At 36.9% G+C, this 19429-nt stretch overlaps 4 protein-coding genes across 5 annotated transcripts in view; 2 read left to right on the forward strand and 2 right to left on the reverse strand.

Moving 5' to 3' along the window:
- LOC113065011 (zinc-binding protein A33-like) lies at positions 1-3892 on the reverse strand. The gene is made up of 6 exons (XM_026236117.1): positions 2283-3892; positions 2107-2202; positions 1795-2025; positions 1281-1303; positions 1077-1192; positions 1-933 (listed from the first exon to the last, which is right to left on the reverse strand). Exons 1-6 carry the CDS (start codon positions 2676-2678, stop codon positions 416-418), a joined length of 1380 nt encoding a protein of 459 aa, XP_026091902.1. The 5' UTR covers positions 2679-3892; the 3' UTR covers positions 1-415.
- Positions 3893-4272: 380 nt separating this feature from the next.
- On the forward strand, positions 4273-8440 carry LOC113065004 (zinc-binding protein A33-like). Its single transcript, XM_026236107.1, has 6 exons — positions 4273-5673; positions 5754-5849; positions 5971-6201; positions 6338-6360; positions 6448-6563; positions 6830-8440. Exons 1-6 carry the CDS (start codon positions 5278-5280, stop codon positions 7351-7353), a joined length of 1386 nt encoding a protein of 461 aa, XP_026091892.1. The 5' UTR covers positions 4273-5277; the 3' UTR covers positions 7354-8440.
- A 1443-nt stretch (positions 8441-9883) lies between these two features.
- Positions 9884-15086, forward strand: LOC113065000 (E3 ubiquitin-protein ligase TRIM39-like). Its single transcript, XM_026236091.1, has 6 exons — positions 9884-10534; positions 10615-10710; positions 11693-11923; positions 12944-12966; positions 13046-13161; positions 13453-15086. Exons 1-6 carry the CDS (start codon positions 10139-10141, stop codon positions 13986-13988), a joined length of 1398 nt encoding a protein of 465 aa, XP_026091876.1. The 5' UTR covers positions 9884-10138; the 3' UTR covers positions 13989-15086.
- A 133-nt stretch (positions 15087-15219) lies between these two features.
- The window catches only part of tulp3 (TUB like protein 3), a 14817-nt gene continuing 10607 nt past the window's right edge, over positions 15220-19429 (reverse strand). For both annotated transcript variants that reach the window (XM_026236068.1, XM_026236077.1), the window contains 6 exons: positions 19352-19429; positions 19169-19281; positions 18224-18341; positions 18026-18124; positions 17765-17936; positions 15220-16724 (listed from right to left, as the gene is read on the reverse strand). The exon at positions 19352-19429 is cut by the window's right edge and continues 114 nt beyond it. In XM_026236068.1, coding sequence (XP_026091853.1) covers positions 16591-16724; positions 17765-17936; positions 18026-18124; positions 18224-18341; positions 19169-19281; positions 19352-19429 — 714 coding nt within the window. In that variant the 3' untranslated portion in view covers positions 15220-16590. The remainder of the gene's footprint in view (positions 16725-17764; positions 17937-18025; positions 18125-18223; positions 18342-19168; positions 19282-19351) is intronic.

Raw genomic sequence — 19429 nt, forward strand, 5'->3', positions numbered from 1 at the left:
GACTTTTTGTGTGTTTCTTTATTCTGACACACTCTGCTCGCCATTAACCCGAACCAATTGGCTTGGTAGACACTGGCGACATCACAACTTCAATCACATCACACCTCTGCTCCAAATCAGTCTTTATTGATTTTTATCATGTTTTACATATTTACATTGATAATTAGATTTAAATCTGGCTTATTATTAATACATCGCCCTTTATACTGAACACATTGCTTGATTAACATTTATATTTGTTGATTTAGACTCTTTTATCCGATCAAGGTACACATTTCATCAGCTCTTGCTTTCCCTGAGAATTAAATCCATTGAGAACCCATTATTAAATAATCACAATGAGGTCATCACATCTGATAAATTACCCCCGACATTACTGTCAATAGCAACACATTGAAATAGGGAAAAAATCATGTTAGAAGTGTCCTTTATATGCCGGAAAAAGATACAGTGACTTAAAAAAATCTCCACTACAGAAATATGGGAACACCTTCTCTGGAAATCCACCGGTGTAGGTGCATAAAACCCTGTTTCTGAAGGGTTCAGTGAATCTCAGCTCTCCTTTGTCAAAGTCCAGCTGCAGTCGGATGATACTTGGCCACTCATCAATACATCTGACAGGTTTATAACCTTTTTTGTATTCACCATCAATAAAACGTAAACACCAAAAACGACTCCTTGGATCCATTCTGTAAAGTCTTTTGTGGTTCACTGTTTCCCCAACCACTCCCAACATCCAGTGGTCGTTTTCTCTCACGTCTACGTCCCAGCAGTGCACACCTGAGCTGAAGCCCTGCGACGCCAGCACTCCCACACACAGCCTCTCTGGGTTATCAAAGTTGTGCATTTGCATTTCGACATAGCGAAAACTGGTGTAATCCTCTGACACCTGTAGTTTACTGGAGGCTGTGTCTGGATCCAGAGTCACAGGAGCTGAAACAGAGATGACTGTAAACTACACAGCCTTTCATCAGAATATTTATTTAGAATTATGTATATGGAGCATGAAATTCTCCCTTTTGTGTTCCATGGGGAAAACGTAAGGAATCGAAGTCTTAGCAGATATTTTTACTTACGGTGTTCAACAAGATTCTGCATCCTGGCCCAGGTGGTGAAAATGATTGTCTGAATGGGATAGTGTTGGTACTTCTGTAGTCTAAGGGTCGTATTTGGTGCTGACGGGGATTGGAGTCTGTGTACATAACCAGTAATATATTTGGCATCCACAAAGTTAAATGGGTTAACAACTGTGGAAACCAACTTACTGGGGAAAAACTCACCTTTTTATTGTATCACTGTAATTCTGAGTGAGAAATACAGCAATTAGTGCCTAGTCATGTGGTCGTAAACAGTGATTATCAGACATGTTTGCTTGAGGTTACAGCTCTCTGATTGATTTTTGTTAGGGATGCACGATATTGGATTTTGGCCGATATTCGATATGCCGATATTTTCAAAATAATTTTGGCCGATACCGATATCGATATATATACACATTTTTCGCCTGATATATTTAAACTTGAATTTTACTGAAGAGAAATCCATGTATCTCTTCTGTACTGATTCTACCATAAATGTATTATTTTACAAATGTAGACAGACATTCACATCTGAAAAACAGGTCAATTATTTCACTTGGAGAATATCGGTTTGGCTCATCGGCAGAAATATTCATATCGGCCGATACCGATGATGGTCATTTTAAGCTTTTATCGGCCGATACCGATGTTGTGCCGATATTATCGTGCATCCCTAATTTTTGTTCATGGCGTTCATTGAGTATTTGATCTGTACCTGGACAAATGTGATGTTTTTTTCTTCCATGTCCTGCCAGACGGCTGCCATCCTCTCAGACAGATCTGATATCTGTTTGGACAGCTCCTTCATTCTAGCCTTGAGTTTCTCCTCTTGAGGTTGCATTTCTTTCTGGAATGATCTGATGTGTTTCTCCTCCTCGTCTCGGAGAAACTGATGGAGCTTCTCAAATTCCTTCTTGATCTGGTTTTCTGTCATACTGATGTGTTCCTAAAAGAGATTAAGAAGGTTTAAGCATTTTTATGTTAACATAATCTTTACTACTTTAAAAACACTAACCACATACAGTACCTTACTGAGCTCAGCCTGTTTCACACAGCTCTCACGGGCTTTCTTGAGTTTATCAAGGGTCTCTTGAAGTTTGTTCATTTGTGTCTTGAGATCTCTCTAGAATCACATCATAAACTCTTAATATTGAGCTCAAAGAAGACAGAAGTCATTCAATTCAGATTCCAAACTCTTCATACCTTTAAATTCCCAGCGGCCTCGTCGACAGGAGAACACTTGTGATTTTCATGCTTCTTTGACGTGTAACAGACCAAACAGATGGGCTGCTGGTCCTTAAAGCAGAAGAGTTTGAGTTCCTCTTTATGTTCTGGACAAACGTCTCCTGAAACAGCGGAGGGTTTCCTCTTCTTGAAGGTCTCACAGAGTGCTCTGAACGCCAGGCTCTTGGTGGGTTCGTCGTGAGAGCATTCCTTCCGACAGACTGGACACCGCGGCACGTCCTGAGTCGTCCAGAAACGCTGGAGACATTTCTCACACAAACTGTGGCTACATTTCAGCGTGACCGGATCGGTGAAGACATCACAACAGATGATGCATGTGAAATCCTCCTCAAAACAGGACAAAGCTTCAGCCATGATGCTTTCCAATCCTTGACCAGTAAAAGTTCTGACAGCAATTGTACAGAACCAGTTTTTCTATGTCTTGATGCATCGTACTTTGCTCTCCTGTTAGAGATACTGTGAAACCTGCTTTATCTTTCCCCACACCCAAACCTTTCTTTTCAGTGTTTTATTGTTAATTCCAGGATATTGCATCATCGCCAATAAAAACCAGGACATTATCACATGGGACGGCTGCACCTGCACAGCATAAAGTCAAAGTGGGCCATACATTATACATTAAAGAATTAGCAACGGCTAGTTAGTCTGTAGCTAACATGTTTACCTGATTTGCTTGACTATATTCTTCTAAGGCAAGTTTTTGTTATAAAGTAATGTGTAGTCCCATAATAACATCTAATTTTATACAATACTTTATATATACATTTAAATTATTTAGCAGATGTTTTTATCTGAAGCAACTTACAAATGAGAGGAATAGAAACAATCAAAACAACAATAGATAAATGTTGTGACAAGTTCTGGGTAATCTAACGCAGAACACATAATAAATAAAAAGAATAAAAAGTAGATAGACAAGAGATTAAATAGATAAAGTTAATGTTAGAGGATCCAAATATGTGTAATGATGTAAGAGTATGGTAGGAGAAATCATGTGCCTGTATTTAGGTCTGTAGGTCCCAGTGATGTCGTGAATATGAAGAAAATGAGGGGTCCTAAAACTGATCCCTGAGGAACACCCTGACCAGTTGCAGTCCTTTGGATACCTTTTCACTCCAGGCAACCCTGAAAGACCTACCTGTGAGATAAAGACTCAAACTAGTGAAGTGAAGCTCCTGTGATGCCCAGTGATGTGTGTGTATCAAACCGGCAAGGCCCATGATTTCATCAAAGGAAACTTCGTTAAGTCACACTGTTTCAAGACGTTTAGAAACTCTGATGGTTCACCACTAGAGGGTATTGGTCCCGTGAACCACTTCTGGTTGCCCATTTAATCATGTGACAATACTTCCCACAAAATAAAAGAATAAAAAAAATTAAAGAATTCAGATGTTGTGAATTAAACAAAAGATACAGTAACTTCCCTTTAACACCGATGGCTATATATGTAAAACAAAAACAAAAAAAACTTTCAACCTACAAATCACATAATACCTTAAAAACAACAAAATGAGCTCATGACAGAATTAATTCCACCTCCTTCTCCTGACTCAAAGATAACACTACTCTTGTAGTATTTCTAAAAAAAAAACTTTCCATTTTTAATATAACATTTTAATATAACTGGATTCGTCTGAAGGAAGAAAATCATATACACCTAGGAGGCACATCCTAAAACACAAGCACAAGCTAATTTTCATTTTTGGGTGAACTAACCCTTTAATTGTTTTGACTATGAATGAGAAGAGACACATCTGTAACTATCTACAAGTGAAGGGTTTTAAGGCTAGTATATAGTCAGCAGATTTTACGTAAAAAAAAAATATCTTCAGGATGATGCAAGACCCCACTTTAAAAAAATATTTTGCTTATTATACATCTACTTGCCACATATGTAAATGATTGAACACAAAATATGAATTACATCAATTTCGAAAGCGATTGATGAATCAGAAATGAGCATTGACAAAAGCCAAGTAAAATTCTGAATGAATGATGCAAAGTAGTTCTGCTCTAAGCAGAGCTCAAAGAGAGCAGATGTTCATAAGGAAGTGGTTTTCGTCTTGAAGTAGCCCAGATGCACTGAAGAGGAAACAGGGTAGCTGAATTCTCCGGAACACGATACCGTGAAATACCTCTCATGTATACAAATCACGTGAATTACCGCTAGAGAAGTCAGTCAACCACAAGTGTTTTTTAATGTGTGGGGCACGAAAACATGTCTAGGGCTTGTGTAGAGTTCGTAAAATAAATAAATAATAACTATTGTTAACTCAGTTGAATAAGTGCATAATAACGAAAACTAAACTTTAAATTACTTTTACCACAAACCTGACAAACCTTCCAGTGATCATTTCATACAACTCGGCTCTTTTCTCCTACTCTGCAGTCACAGCAGCCCCTGCTGGCATTAAAGAAATGAAAACTATCATCATTTACGCATCCTCAAGATGCTTGCTTACATGGACAGTAAAAACAAAAACAAAAATAAAGGTGCACTGCACTTTTAAACATAAATGTAATCAGTGCAAGAGTTGTGACTAGACATCATTACTTGTGCATTCTGAGATTATGAACAAACATACAGTCTACCAAATTATGTAAACAAGTAAATTACAAACTAACTAGTAATTCCTTATCCCCAATTGGAAAATGTGTGCTCTTTATTTAAGATTTGTGTGCTATGTGATCATTTCCTGCCTGTTATTCACTTAAATGTGACATCCTGGAGGGAGGAGCTGATAAAGCTTCTCGTGAAATGAAACCTAAATGAAAGAAAAGAAAGTGTTGGGTGTAGTGGGGAAAGGTAAAGCAGGGTTTGCAGGACATCTCCAATAAGAAAGTGGAGTAAATATATTGGGTTTTAAAAGTAAAGCAGCTATTGCTATTGCTATTGCTACGATTTCTGTTGGAGATTTTATCAGTGGAGTGTTTCTACTTGAGAACTGACATCATGGCTGAAGCTTTGTCCTGTTTTGAGGAGGATTTCACATGCATCATCTGTTGTGAGGTCTTCACCGATCCGGTCACTCTGAAATGTAGCCACAGTTTGTGTGAGAAATGTCTCCAGCGTTTCTGGACGACTCAGGACGTGCCGCGGTGTCCAGTCTGTCGGAAGGAATGCTCTCACGACGAACCCACCAAGAGCCTGGCGTTCAGAGCACTCTGTGAGACCTTCAAGAAGAGGAAACCCTCCGCTGTTTCAGGAGACGTTTGTCCAGAACATAAAGAGGAACTCAAACTCTTCTGCTTTAAGGACCAGCAGCCCATCTGTTTGGTCTGTTACACGTCAAAGAAGCATGAAAAGCACAAGTGTTCTCCTGTCGACGAGGCCGCTGGGAATTTAAAGGTATGAAGAGTTTGGAATCTGATCTGAATGACTTCTGTCTTCTTTGAGCTCAATATTAAGAGTTTATGATGTGATTCTAGAGAGATCTCAAGACACAAATGAACAAACTTCAGGAGACCCTTGATAAACTCAAGAAAGCCCGTGAGAGCTGTGTGAAACAGGCGGAGCTCAGTAAGGTACTGTATGTGGTTATGGTTTGTTAAGAACTTATGAAGTTCATAATTGCGAATTAATGATTTGAACACACCATTAGTGTTGTAATCAGTTCTGTTAACAGAAAGGGTTAAACCATTTCAGGAACACACTAGTATGGACGAAGTCCAGATCAAGAAGGAATTTGAGAAGCTCCATCAGTTTCTTCGAGACGAGGAGGAGAAACACATCAGATCCTTGCGTAAAGAAAAGGAAATTCAAGATGGGAAACTCAAGGCTAGAATGAAGGAGCTGTCCAAACAGATATCAGATCTGTCTGAGAGGATGGCAGCCGTCTGGAAGGACATGGAAGAAAAAAACATCACATTTCTCCAGGTACAGAGCAAATACACAATGATACACACACAAAAGTCAATCAGAGAGCTGTAATCTGAAACAAACGTGCCTGACGATAAACGTTCATGATGTTTTCTCAATCGTATTACTAATTGCTTTAATATTTCTCATTCAGAATTACAGCGATACATTAAAAAAGTGAGTCTTTCGCTCTTAGCATTTGGTTACAGCTACAATCCGATTTTACCCAGTGAACATTAAATATCTTCCTGTTTATCTACACAGACTCAAACGGCCATCAGTACCACACACAACCCCTGAACAAGAAGGATATCAGCACCATCATTTTCAGACAATGATCTTCACCACCTGGGCCAGAATGCAGAACCTTGTGGAAAAGTGTAAGTAGATTGTGTACATAATTTGCTTACACAAATGTTTTTTTCCAAATCGTGCTAAGCTATGGATATCCCCCCATGGAAATTACACTCTGTGCAACTCTTTTTCAAAACAGTTCATGAGCGAGAAAGTACAATAAATTACAACTTTCATTGAGTGGAACAGGAAAAAGAAACAGCATAGATGTTTGGAAAGACATGATGAAAAAGTAACGAAAGTAAGGTTGACTGATGAAAGGCTGTGTAGTTTACAGTCATCTGTGTTTCAGCTCCTGTGACTCTGGATCCAGACACAGCCTCCAGTAAACTACAGGTGTCAGAGGATCGCACCAGTGTTGAGTACAAAAAAAAGAAAATACACGTGTCTGATAACCCAGAGAGGCTGTGTGTGGGAGTGCTGGCGTCGCAGGGCTTCAGCTCAGGTGTGCACTGCTGGGACGTCGAGGTAAGAAACAACAACAACTGGACTCTGGGAGTAGTGGGGGAGATGGTGGACCGCAAAAGACTTTACAAAATGGACCCGAAGAGTCGTTTTTGGTGTTTTCGTTATGTGGATTATGAATACAAGAAAGGAAATAAAACTATCAGCCATATTAATAGCAATGAGAGGCCAAATGTTATCCGACTGCAGCTGGACTTTGAAAAAGGAGAGCTGAGATTCATCGACCCCTTCAGAAACAGGGTTTTGTGCACCTACACCGGTGGATTTCCAGAGAAGGTGTTCCCATATTTCTGTAGCGGAGATGTGGACAAGCCACTTAATGTTTATGTGGCAAAAAAACGAAACTTATAAATAACTTTTTTTTTTGTTACAAATGTGGAGCGGTGGAAGGCACTCATTTACTTAAAAACAAATGTTTGTGACTTGTCAGAGTCAAATTTTAGCATTACAGATGTTACATCAAAGTAAATGTTTCCATGTCTAAGAAATATTCATGAAGCATGTAGGTGACTTATCAACATATAATACCATGCAAATCATTTAGCTGAATATTAGCCTGAATAGGTAAGCAAGCTAGATTTTTTTCAAAATAGCAGCTGTGGGGCAAAGTGAGCCAAATGATGTGGGGTAAAGTGAGCCAGCATTTTACCTTACCACATCATAAAGCACTGATGTAGAGTTAAATCATTAAAGTATTAACTGGTATTATAATGTGATGTTACACAACTGATTTACTTTATCAAATATATATATATATATATATATATACGTATTATTTGTAGTTTTATTTAATAGAGAAAGTGTACATGTGCACCAAATCCTTCTCTGATAAGAACCAGAAGGTGCTTTTCACAAAATTATATTCATATAAATATGCACTTAACAGTTACTACTTAAAGAGTCGCTGTCCGTTTGTCAAGTGCTGAAATGTCACTTTAATGACTCTTCATTGTAGTACACGAGCGTTGACTTAATTTTGGATATAATAAATATAATACAATACAATATTATATTATATTATAGTGTATAATATTATACTTTACATAATAATATATAATATATTATATACTTTATATATTTATATATTATGTTAGGTAAAAAATGTTAGCCTGAATGCACTGTAAGTCGCTTTGGATAAAAGCGTCTGCTAAATGCATACATTTATTTAAATTAATTAATTTAAATCCAGTATAGAGAGATATAGAGACATTATTTCTGGGTCCAATACATAGCTGGTTTTCGTGGACTTAAGCAAGTAATAAAAAAACATTTTTCCCCCCAGTCTTTGAAGCATTTCCAGCATTACTTCTTTTATTCTTTTTATTTTTTCATTTAATTTAAATGTGTATATCTATTTTTTCTGCCTTTTTTAACTATGTCATTATAAATGAATAAAGAAAACTAGTCATAAAGTGTACAATATAGCACAATCAAATGATTTTGCGCTTGAATCAAGTTAAAGGTGTAATCTGCTGATTGTCCTGCAGGTGAACGCATAAATCTGTCTTCTTACGATGCACTTAGGGCTTTACTTCAGAGCACTCGTAGATCTATCGCTAATAAAAGTGCTAATTAAGTTACGATGCTTTTGGGAAACTCAGCCCAGACCAACAGAGAAAAAGCTAGCATGCCAAGAACCTTTGAATAAAATCTTTATTCCTTCATTCTACTTCAGTTTTTTTTACTTCACTCAACAAACTCTCTGTTTAGACTGTTTTTGGGACGATTACAACTTTGGTGTTTAATATATTGTATCAGAAATGCATGTAATTAAAGATTGAAATTCAAACATAATTTGGTTGTTTTTGTGTTGTTTAAGTTAGTTTTAGGAAGAGAAATGACCGTTTGAAAAAGGAAATTTGATTGTACAACAACAACGAACGTTAGAGGTCTGTAAATATAACTGAATCTTTAGTAAAGGACCTTTGGCTAACTATGCTAGCAACACCGTTTACAATTAAGTTAGCGTGGGATGAAGATTGCTCCAGAAAACTTAGACATATTTAAATGCATTTTATATATCCATCTTCTTATATTAAATATATATTATAACTTATATAGTTCATAAGACTATGATATAAATAATCATCAGGTTCAAGTTACTCACCTCAAAAAGCGCGCCAGACTCCTGTCACGTGCCGCGCCGCTTCTGCGCATGCGCATCCGTTACTGATTATTAATACAAATTATTAATTGACATTTATCTTATTCAATGATTAATACACTCCACTGGTTTTATTGTGTTTATGAAAGTTATGATTATATAGACATGAAAATTAAGAAAAGTTTGTCAATACAAGATAGGCCTTACGTAGTTTCAAGTCCACATGATCAAGATCCACAGTAATGCATTTTTTATTTTCATATTTATGACTTTCAATAACTGTATTTTTACCAACAGTGTCATCATAAAATACAGTTTGTGCAAACAGGCTATTGGTTTAAAATGAAAACAAAAATGTTTTGCTATTTTAATGTGTGTGTGTGTGTTGCTCAAAACACACCAACAAACAAATCACAATAGTGCATCTGGAAACAGAGACCTACTGCCATCTAGTGACTTTTTTATACAACTCAGATCTTTTCTCCTACTCCGTGGTCACTGTGGCTCCTGCCGACATTAAAATTATAGTTCAGAAATAAAAACTCTGTCATCATTTACACATCCTCAGGACATTTGTCTAATGCTAACATACATGGACAGTAAAACAATCACTAAATATTGGTGCACTACACATATGTAATCAGTGCAGAAATTGTCACTGCATTCTGAAATTATAGGTGTGCATTCTACCAAATTAAGCATGCAATTCACTTACAAACTAACTAATAGTGGCTAATCCCTAAATATAAAAAGTGTGCTCTTATTTAAGTACTGTGAGACTTCATGCTGAGCAGATGCATTGAACATTTCCCAGTTGTTATTCATTGTAATATGACACCCTTGAGGAAGAAGTTGATAGATCTGCTACGTAAACGAAAGTAAAAGGAATTAAAGGGTTGTGGAAAGGTAAAGCAGGTTTCACAGCACCTCCAGTAAGAAAGTAAATGTACTGAGTTTAAGAAGTAAAGCAGATATTTTTATTACTACAATTTTTAAGTTGACACTTCTATTGGCTGAAAGCTGACTTGAGTCATGGCAGACGCTCTGTCTTTCCTGGAAGAGGACTTGACATGCATCATCTGTTGTGAGGTCTTCACCGATCCGGTCACTCTGAAATGTAGCCACAGTTTGTGTGAGAAATGTCTCCAGCGTTTCTGGACGACTCAGGACGTGCCGCGGTGTCCAGTCTGTCGGAAGGAATGCTCTCACGACGAACCCACCAAGAGCCTGGCGTTCAGAGCACTCTGTGAGACCTTCAAGAAGAGGAAACCCTCCGCTGTTTCAGGAGACGTTTGTCCAGAACATAAAGAGGAACTCAAACTCTTCTGCTTTAAGGACCAGCAGCCCATCTGTTTGGTCTGTTACACGTCAAAGAAGCATGAAAAGCACAAGTGTTCTCCTGTCGACGAGGCCGCTGGGAATTTAAAGGTATGAAGAGTTTGGAATCTGATCTGAATGACTTCTGCCTTCTTTAAACTCAAAATGAAGAGTTTATGATGTGATTCTAGAGAGATCTCAAGACTCAAATGGACAGACTTCAGGAGGCACTCGCAGACCTCAAGAAAGCCCGTGAGAGCTGTGTGAAACAGGCTGAGCTCCTAGAGGTAAGACGTTATGGCATTTTCATTTATTTCAAAGTGTTTTTATTGTTTTAAATGTACATAACACAAGCCGACATACATTCTCTTATGTCATACAAGGCATCCCCATCCAAAAACCTCATACTTTGTACATTATCTCACATATCTCCTTTCGTCGCAGATTGGCATCCAAGGTTCACACAAATATTGAGAATGCACATAGAGCACCCAAAAACAAAACAAAACAAAAAAACAAAAAAAAACAAAAAAGAGAGGGGAAAAGAGGAGATGACAACATACCTTTTTTTTTTAATCTAAAGAATTAGCATCAAATGCAGTTTCGTAATAATCCAAGAAAGGTTGCCATACATTCTGCTGAGTTTTGGACTATAGTTCTTAACTTTTCAAGCCGGAGGAAGGACATAGTTTCGCACACACAACGTGAGTGTTTTTGGGGGTGAGGAAGATTTCCAATTTGTAAGAATTAGTCGACGAGCGAACAGTGTAGAAAATGCTATTAATTGAGATTGGTCTCTTGATACCCCAAATTTACAGTGTACCACCCCAAATATTGCAATTATAGGATCTGGATCCATATTCTTTTTACAGATGTAGGTGAAAGTATTAAATATCTCAGACCAGAATGTGCCTATGCTTGGGCATGACCAAAACATGTGAGCCAGAGAGGCAGGGGCTTGGTGACAGCGCGTAGACACCAAAGCTTGTATGTGACCAAAATGTTTCAGAAATTGGGACACTTTATGAACCAGGCCACCCCTCGTGATATCCCGTATATTGTTGTTATACAACGTCTGAATCCAAGAAACAAAGACTGGGCCAAAGCCGAATTTGCTCAGAGTTTTGAAAAGGTGTCCATACTCAATTCGAGACGTTATGGCATTTTCAAGTCCTCGAAGTTCATATTTACGAATTCGGAACATGACTTGAATGAACTATTAGTGTTGTAATCAGTTCTGTTAAAAGAAAAGGTTAAACTCTTTTTCAGGAACACGCTAGAATGGATGAAAACCAGATCAAGAAGGAATTTGAGAAGCTCCATCAGTTTCTTCGAGACGAGGAGGAGAAACACATCAGATCCTTGCGTAAAGAAATTCAACTTCTAGATGAGAATCTCAAGGACAGAACGGAGGAGTTGTCCGCACAGATATCAGATATGTGTGAGAATATGGCAGGCGTCTGGCAGGACATGGAAGAAGAAAACATCACATTTCTCCAGGTACAGATCAAATACTCAATCATACACCAGGTACCAAAGTCTATCAGCAGGGCCTTAAATTAACACTTGCCAAACACCAAATGCTAGTAAAAATCAGCATTGGCGAGTCCATGTAACAGTGTCTGTCGCCAGTTGGCGGGTACAACTTTTACAAATTATAACAGTGCAATGAAGTGAAAAAAAAAAGCCAGTTTTTAAAGAGATTCTCTGTTTCTGACATAATAATAGATAGTAATAGATATGCAATGGCACCATCATTATTTTTTTACCACGCCGTGGTGCCGTCTTAGTAATTCACAAAATGCACGTTTTATGCACAGTATAAACATATAAACATGATATGTAAAGTATTTTGAGATAAAAAATTCACATACACACTCTGGGGACATCAAATGCTTGTTTTACATCTTGTGAAAAGGGGCATAATAGGTCCCCTTTAAAGAGAAACCTGCTGAAGTCTGTCATTAATGTAAATCAAAGAGCAAAAGAGAAGTCCTTGGACTGTTCTAGTCACTGATTAACTTTTATAGCCTGAATACAGATTAATCTGCATGGTTTATGCACATATATATATATATATATATATATATATATATATATATATATATATATATATATATATATATATATAATATAGTTTATGTAAAGACTGTTTTAAAATCACTTAAATTATTTTTTATATATATTTCAGAGCCTATTAAATATTTAAAATAAAAAATTTAATATTTTTCAATTATACTGTAATGTAAACATTATACTGTAAAAGCATTGTAAATATGTTAAGTCATTGTAGTAGTAATAACTGCTTTTATTTGCAAAAAAAAAGAAAAAAAAAAAGGAAGAAGTTTCATGGCTGGTAAAAATATTTTTGGCCGGTAAAGTTTATCATTGATCATGGCAAAAAGTTAGTTTTAGGCCCTGTCTATCAGAGAGCTGTATCTGGTGCAACTATGTCTGATAATCAATGTTCATGATGTTTGCATAACCACAAGTCCCATTTGCTTTTTATTTCTCATTCAGAATTACAATGATACAGTAAAAAGGTGAGTTTTTTCCCAATTAGAATTTGGTTACAGCTGCAACCCCATTGTGAACACCAAATATCTTACTGTTTATCTACAGACTCCAGCACCCATCAGTACCACACACAACCCCTGAACTACAGGAGTATCAACACTATCCCGTTCAGACTGTGATCTTCACCACCTGGGCCAGGATGCAGAACCTTGTGGAACAGCGTAAGTGCTTAACTATAATCATCCGATCAGATATTGACTGATGATTGATTGGTTGGTTGGTGTTTTAACCATACGCCATGCCAGCTTTCTTGCCTATTTTCATTACAAGTTACAAGTAGATTTTTTATTTTTTTTTAATTGCAGTGAATGTCATTTGATGTTAAGAACTTCTGGAATATTCTATTTAGCATCATGTTTAAATTATGAACTGATCCCAGCAATTACTTAACATTAAGATGTTAAGATTGCCTGTTGGAAAGGCTGTGTAGTTTACAGTCATCTGTGTTTCAGCTCCTGTGACTCTGGATCCAGACACAGCCTCCAGTAAACTGCTGGTGTCAGAAGATTGCACAAGTGTTGAGTATTTAGAAATTAAAATGATTATGTGTGATAACCCAGAGAGGCTGTATGTGGGAGTGCTGGCGTCGCAGGGCTTCAGCTCAGGTGTGCACTGCTGGGACGTCGAGGTAAGAGACAATGACCACTGGACTCTGGGAGTGGTTGGGGAAACCGTGAACCGCAAAAGACTTTATAAAATGGACCCGAAGAGTCGTTTTTGGTGTTTTCGTTACGTGAATGGTACATACAAGAAAGGAAGTAAACCTCTCAGTGATATTGATAGCAATGAATGCCCAGATGTCATCCGACTGCAGCTGGACTTTGATGAAGGAGAGCTGAGATTCATCGACCCTTTCAGAAACAGGGTTTTGTGCACCTACACCGGTGGATTTCCAGAGAAGGTGTTCCCATATTTCTGTAGCGGAGATGTGGAGACACCACTTACTGTTTTCCCGGCAAATAGACAAAAAACTGTAAATACCAACTAATGTTTTTTTTAAAACACATTGTGTTTATGCACGTGCCAAGATAATAATCAAAAGGAATTATGTTTTAATGCAGTGTGACTTGACTGTGAACATTATTCTCGGGGTCACTGTATGTGAATTTATATGGCTATGCGTTTTTTGTTGCGGCCGCCATCTTTAGGACCTTGCGTTGCCTCACGTCAGTGATTGGAAACTGAATTAACACTCCGCCAAACAATAGAAAACAATGGAATTAAAAAATAAAATAGATACTTTAGGATTAGATTTTAAACTATATTCTAATCTGACTGCTTTTTAATATGACCTCGAATTTAGATTGTCATAGGAATTGGTTGCTTGACCATTCTAGTTATTATTATTCTGATATTTGATTATTCTTTTCTTTCGTTTGGGTGCTCAAAGGGCTTTAGCGTATCTCATGGTCACGAGGTAATTGGCTAATACTTTAGAAAGCCGCTCCTATGCTTGCTCATTCAAAAAGTACTTTTATTAGCACCCATAGATTTGTACACAACTGAATAAAGCAATATTACTTTTAGTCAGAGGTCTCAACCACTACTATAGATATAAGCTGACCAACATTACTTTCTCTGATATTAGTTTTGGTATGGTCATGCCATGGCTTCCCATGTACACTTAGCTAGTAATATTACAATTTAGGTTGGTCGAACAATATCTAGTTGACCTAAACAGAAATTCCCTATGAGCCCTTACAATCTAAATACACAGTATGAAGTGTGTGGACAGGACACTACTGTATTGAAGCACATGTTGTTTGAAAGACGCTTTATTTATGTTCATTCACTCATTTAATTCTAGCACATTAAGTGGCTGTGTCAATTATGTTTGAAATGTAAAGTGTGTATGTATCATCCTAATTAAAGAGAGAGTTTACTTAAAAATTAAAATCATTTATTTCCTTTATGTCGTATACATGTGTCAAACCTGTTGGTTTTGATTAGCTACCAGCATTCTTCAAAGCATCTTCCTCTAAGTTCTGCAGAAAAACGAAACTCCGGAGAAAATCAAGTTTTTTGTACCAGGGTGTAAACAAGTTTTGTTCTGCTGTAGAGTTGGGCATTATAATAACATGGGGAGTCTATGGGATTAGCTTCCTTTGGCAGCCTGCCTCTAGCGGCCAGTCGATGCATTACAGTTTTAGTCACTTCCGTTGCAGCTCGATTTAACTAGAAAAGTGTCACATGATCAGGATACAAAGTACTGAATTCGATTTTTCATATTTCTGACTTTTAATTACAGCATTTCTACCAACAGTGTCATCATAAAATACAGTTTGTGCAAACAGGTTATTGGTTTAAAATGAAAACAAAATTGTTTTGCTTTTTTAATATATATATATACACATATATATAAAATGTCAGTATACTCTTGGTTGACAGACACGCAACATAGGATGAATATTAACACACATCAATCATATCAACAGGAAACCAAATGTGCTTGAGCTTCCCTTTTTCTCCAGTCCAGCGCTTCTCCGCGTTCAGTAACATGCAGTGTGTTTCCTCAGGGACTTATGGTGAGCAAAGACTAGTGAAAAGACAAATAACGGACCACGTTTAAAAACAAGTGATAAAAATGTCATATTTCAACATGCAGAACGCAAAAAATACATAGTCGTGCAAATAAAAAATGTAAAACTCATGAAGATACATCTAGGACACATATCACCTTATTAATAACACAAAAAAAAAGAAAACACACTGTACCCGAAGAAAAAAAAAAAAAGCATATTTTTAAACATGAACATTTTCACTACCATAATGGATATGTATAATTTATTGTAATTCCCAATTGCTCTTTTACATGATTTGTTATTTATTTGTATTTTTTTTAATGCAAAATATATATCGTTTTTTAATTTCAGGGGTGAAGTCTATGGAAGCTTGTTTTCACGAGATTAAAAATAAGTCATTGTGACCATTTCAGTTGTGAGAAATTAAAATCTGATTTATGATATATACACAGAATTGTGAGATATAAAATCAGAAGTGTGTAAAATAATCAGAATTGCGATATAAATACAGAATTGTGCGATATAAACTCAGAATTGCGATATAAATGCAGAATAGTGAGATATAAACAATGTGAGATATAAGGGCAGAATTGCAAGCTATAAGTACAAAATTGCATGATATAAACTCATAATTGTGAGACATTAATGTTGATTTATGAGATATAATCTCACAACTGTGAGAAAAACAATCACGGTTACCTTTTTATTTTTTTATCCCGTGGCAGAAACAAGCTTCAATAAAGTTCTGACCCCAAAATGTTCTTAATACTCTTCAAATCCCTCAGACATCATAAAAAGCCTAAATAAAATCTCTCCATTTCAGTCTCTTTTCTATGGGTCCATTAAAGCATTAATCCTGCGTATCTTCTTTTTCTGCAGAAAACAAACTTGCAGGATCATCTTGTCAGTTATTCAAGGTAGTAGAAGGTTAAATGATTCGATGTGTTTCATTTATAAAACAATTAATTTGGTCCTTTTGTTTGTAATTATTGTGATACAGCACAAGTCCTCTTCCTGAGGACGACTGCGCTTTAGTGTCCTGAGTGTGTGTGTGTGTGTGTCACATGGTCACTCGCAGGCCAGTTTGCTGTCGAAGCTGGACAGGCCGATAGCAAAGGCCTGCAGGGCACACATGGGGTAGTTAAAGTCCAGAGTGAAGATGTCCTCCGCCACACGACCAAACTGCATTACGATGTAGTCAGCTGAAAACACAACAACACACAATCACAAACATTTCTTCTTTAGAAAAAATGGATATGAAGAAAATCATCCCTTACTCTCTCTCTCTCTCTGTAGAAAATCTGTTTCTTTTTATAAAATATAAAGAAAATTCTAAAAATGACTAAAACACCTTTAAAATTACCAATCAACTAAAATAAAAAAATTTGAATTCAATATTTCTCATTTGCATTTAGCTTAACGTGATGTAATATAATAACTAAAACTAGATAAAAATTAATATATATTTTTTAATTACATAAAACATAATACAAATGATTAAAACAACATTAAATTTACAAATACAGACGGACAATATAAAATAAAAAAGGCAACATTTCTCACATTTTCTTTTTTCTCTTTAAAACTGTATATATATTTAGAAATAAAAAATTATTAATTGTCATAAAATTCACAAAATTACTAATACTTAAAAAAGTAAATGTATATATGTATATAAAATAAAATAGAATTCAAAATATTATCTACATGTGATGTACTAGATTAACTATAAATATGACTGAAATAAAAAGTAACAAAAAATTTATCTATATTCTTTTAAAAATGAATGCATCTTTAAAATTACTAATAATTCACCTAAAATTTAAATGAAAACGTGTGTGTGTGTGTGTGTGTGTGTGTGAGAGAGAGAGTGTGTGTGTGTGTGTGTGTGTGTGTGTGTGTGTGTGTGTGTGTGTGTGTGTGAGAGAGAGAGTGTGTGTGTGTGTGTGTGTGTGTGGTAGAGAGAGAGAGAGTGTGTGTGTGTGTGTGTGTATAATGACATGGGTGAAGCTGTGAAGCAGTGAAGCTGTGTTACTTTAAAAACAGTAGTTTTACCACCTCGCTGCTGATGAATATAACGTAGCGATCTAATATCTGGCTTGTAACTACCTGTGCATTAAACGGTTTTACTGCAATCCTGCCAGCCAATCAGCATCCAGTATCCAGGCAGACCATGGAAGAACTCTCTCTCTGTCTACATCTATATATATATCTATATATAAACATGAGTGAGGTGACTTACGGTCGTTATCGTGCACGATCTGGAAGTTCTTGACGGAGGCCTGCGTGACTCTGCCGTGGAAGTTGAGCACGTAAGACTGTGTGTCGTCGTTCCACACCGGCGCTTTATTGTGCAGCTCGATCAGATTCTCCAGCGAGTGATTCTGCCATTTACTCAGCAGAGACTCCTGCTCCTGAAGCACACACACACACACACACACACACATCAGCTGCTGCGCTCATGGTGATGATTTGATTGACAGCTGCGAGCAGAGACACTCACACACGCCGGACGAACCGGAACACGCTCGAAGTTCATGTTCATCCCAGGAATGATGACGGTCATCTTCCGCGGCCCTTTGAAGCCCAGAACATTGGTCTCCTGAAAACACACACACACACACACACACACACACACACACACACAATATAAGACACTGGTAAAGCCGTCAGAGAGGGAGAGGAACAGAGAGACACTGACGTAGCAGATGGCGGCGAGCTCCTGCCGAGTGTTGGTCTCCTCCAGCAGCGCTCCGGGGGTTTTCGTGGGATTCGTGCCGTTATCGTACACCGTAAACTTGGTTCCCATCAGATTCGACCTGCGGGGAACAGAGAACATCACCAGAACATCAGCTCACACGGACTCCAGAACAAGCTCATGGCACTGGGCAGCAAAGGGTTAAAAGACAAACGTGAAGCTTGTGTTTTTAATATAGAACATTAATTATTCAGTAAAAATGTCTATTATCTTGGCTATAAAGTGCACTGTCTAACTCAAGACTTCTCAAATTCAAAAGGCAGTGATCTATCTCCATGCATAGAGATTAACACTGAGAAAAAAATCATGTTAGAAATGTGTTAGAAAAATATTTTCTATACTTATATTTTAATTTGAACCCTTTTTATTATTCATTTAAATCCATCTTTCATTATTTTTTATTTAAAAATAAATTTGTATTACTTATTTTAATATTTCTGTATTACTTTTAATATTTGTTACACTTTTAATCTAACTGTTATTTATTTTAACGCAATTTTAAATAGTTATTTAAATACATTTTTTATTATTAATTTATTTGAATAACATTTCTATTATTTATTTTAATATAATTTTTATTTATCTATTTCAATTTAATATTTTTTTATTTAATTTAATCAAATGTTAATTTTAAATGTAATAAATTTTTTTATTTAAATAATTTCTGTTTTATTTATTTCTCTAACTTTTCAGGGACCCCCAACACTCCCTGTGTTTCTACTGAAAACACAGTCCTGAAACACAATTAATGCTTTAAAGAAACGGGATGAGTTGAGTGTGTTTTCTGTGATGCTGTCACTAGATCTTGTCGTGTATTGAACCAGAAACATGTGATCAATCCGAAGTTCATTTGAAGGTCACTATTGACAGAACACAGCAGAGAGGCACCTCAGTTTTCCTATGAAGCTCTCGCCCTCACGGGACAGATCTGTGGCGTCCACAGAGATCAGATAGTTGGATGTTTTGCTCTTTTTCCTCTTGCGTCCGGCCAGTAAGAACACCTGAGAGAGAGAGAGATGAGCGAGAGAGCACTAAGGTGAGCAGAAGTGATTGTGAAGGATCAGATCAGACCTTCTTGCCGTCTTCTCTCTCCAGATGCATATAATACGTGGGATAGAGACCGCGATCCATGCCCTTCTTGTCCCGTGA

Source organism: Carassius auratus, chromosome 4 (genome assembly GCF_003368295.1).
Source record: "Carassius auratus strain Wakin chromosome 4, ASM336829v1, whole genome shotgun sequence".
Classification (NCBI taxonomy): Eukaryota; Metazoa; Chordata; class Actinopteri; order Cypriniformes; family Cyprinidae; genus Carassius; species Carassius auratus.

Coding starts and splice junctions, on each gene's coding strand:
- LOC113065011 (XM_026236117.1), bottom strand. CDS start 2,678: ATGGCTGAAGCTTTGTCCTGTTTTGAGGAGGATTTCACATGCATCATC. Junction 2,203..2,282: donor AGGCCGCTGGGAATTTAAAG/GTATGAAGAGTT, acceptor ATGTGATTCTAG/AGAGATCTCAAGACACAAAT. Junction 2,026..2,106: donor AACAGGCTGAGCTCAGTAAG/GTACTGTATGTG, acceptor AATCTCTTTTAG/GAACACATCAGTATGACAGA.
- LOC113065000 (XM_026236091.1), top strand. CDS start 10,139: ATGGCAGACGCTCTGTCTTTCCTGGAAGAGGACTTGACATGCATCATC. Junction 10,711..11,692: donor AACAGGCTGAGCTCCTAGAG/GTAAGACGTTAT, acceptor ACTCTTTTTCAG/GAACACGCTAGAATGGATGA. Junction 12,967..13,045: donor TACAATGATACAGTAAAAAG/GTGAGTTTTTTC, acceptor GTTTATCTACAG/ACTCCAGCACCCATCAGTAC.
- LOC113065004 (XM_026236107.1), top strand. CDS start 5,278: ATGGCTGAAGCTTTGTCCTGTTTTGAGGAGGATTTCACATGCATCATC. Junction 5,674..5,753: donor AGGCCGCTGGGAATTTAAAG/GTATGAAGAGTT, acceptor ATGTGATTCTAG/AGAGATCTCAAGACACAAAT. Junction 6,564..6,829: donor GCAGAACCTTGTGGAAAAGT/GTAAGTAGATTG, acceptor TCTGTGTTTCAG/CTCCTGTGACTCTGGATCCA.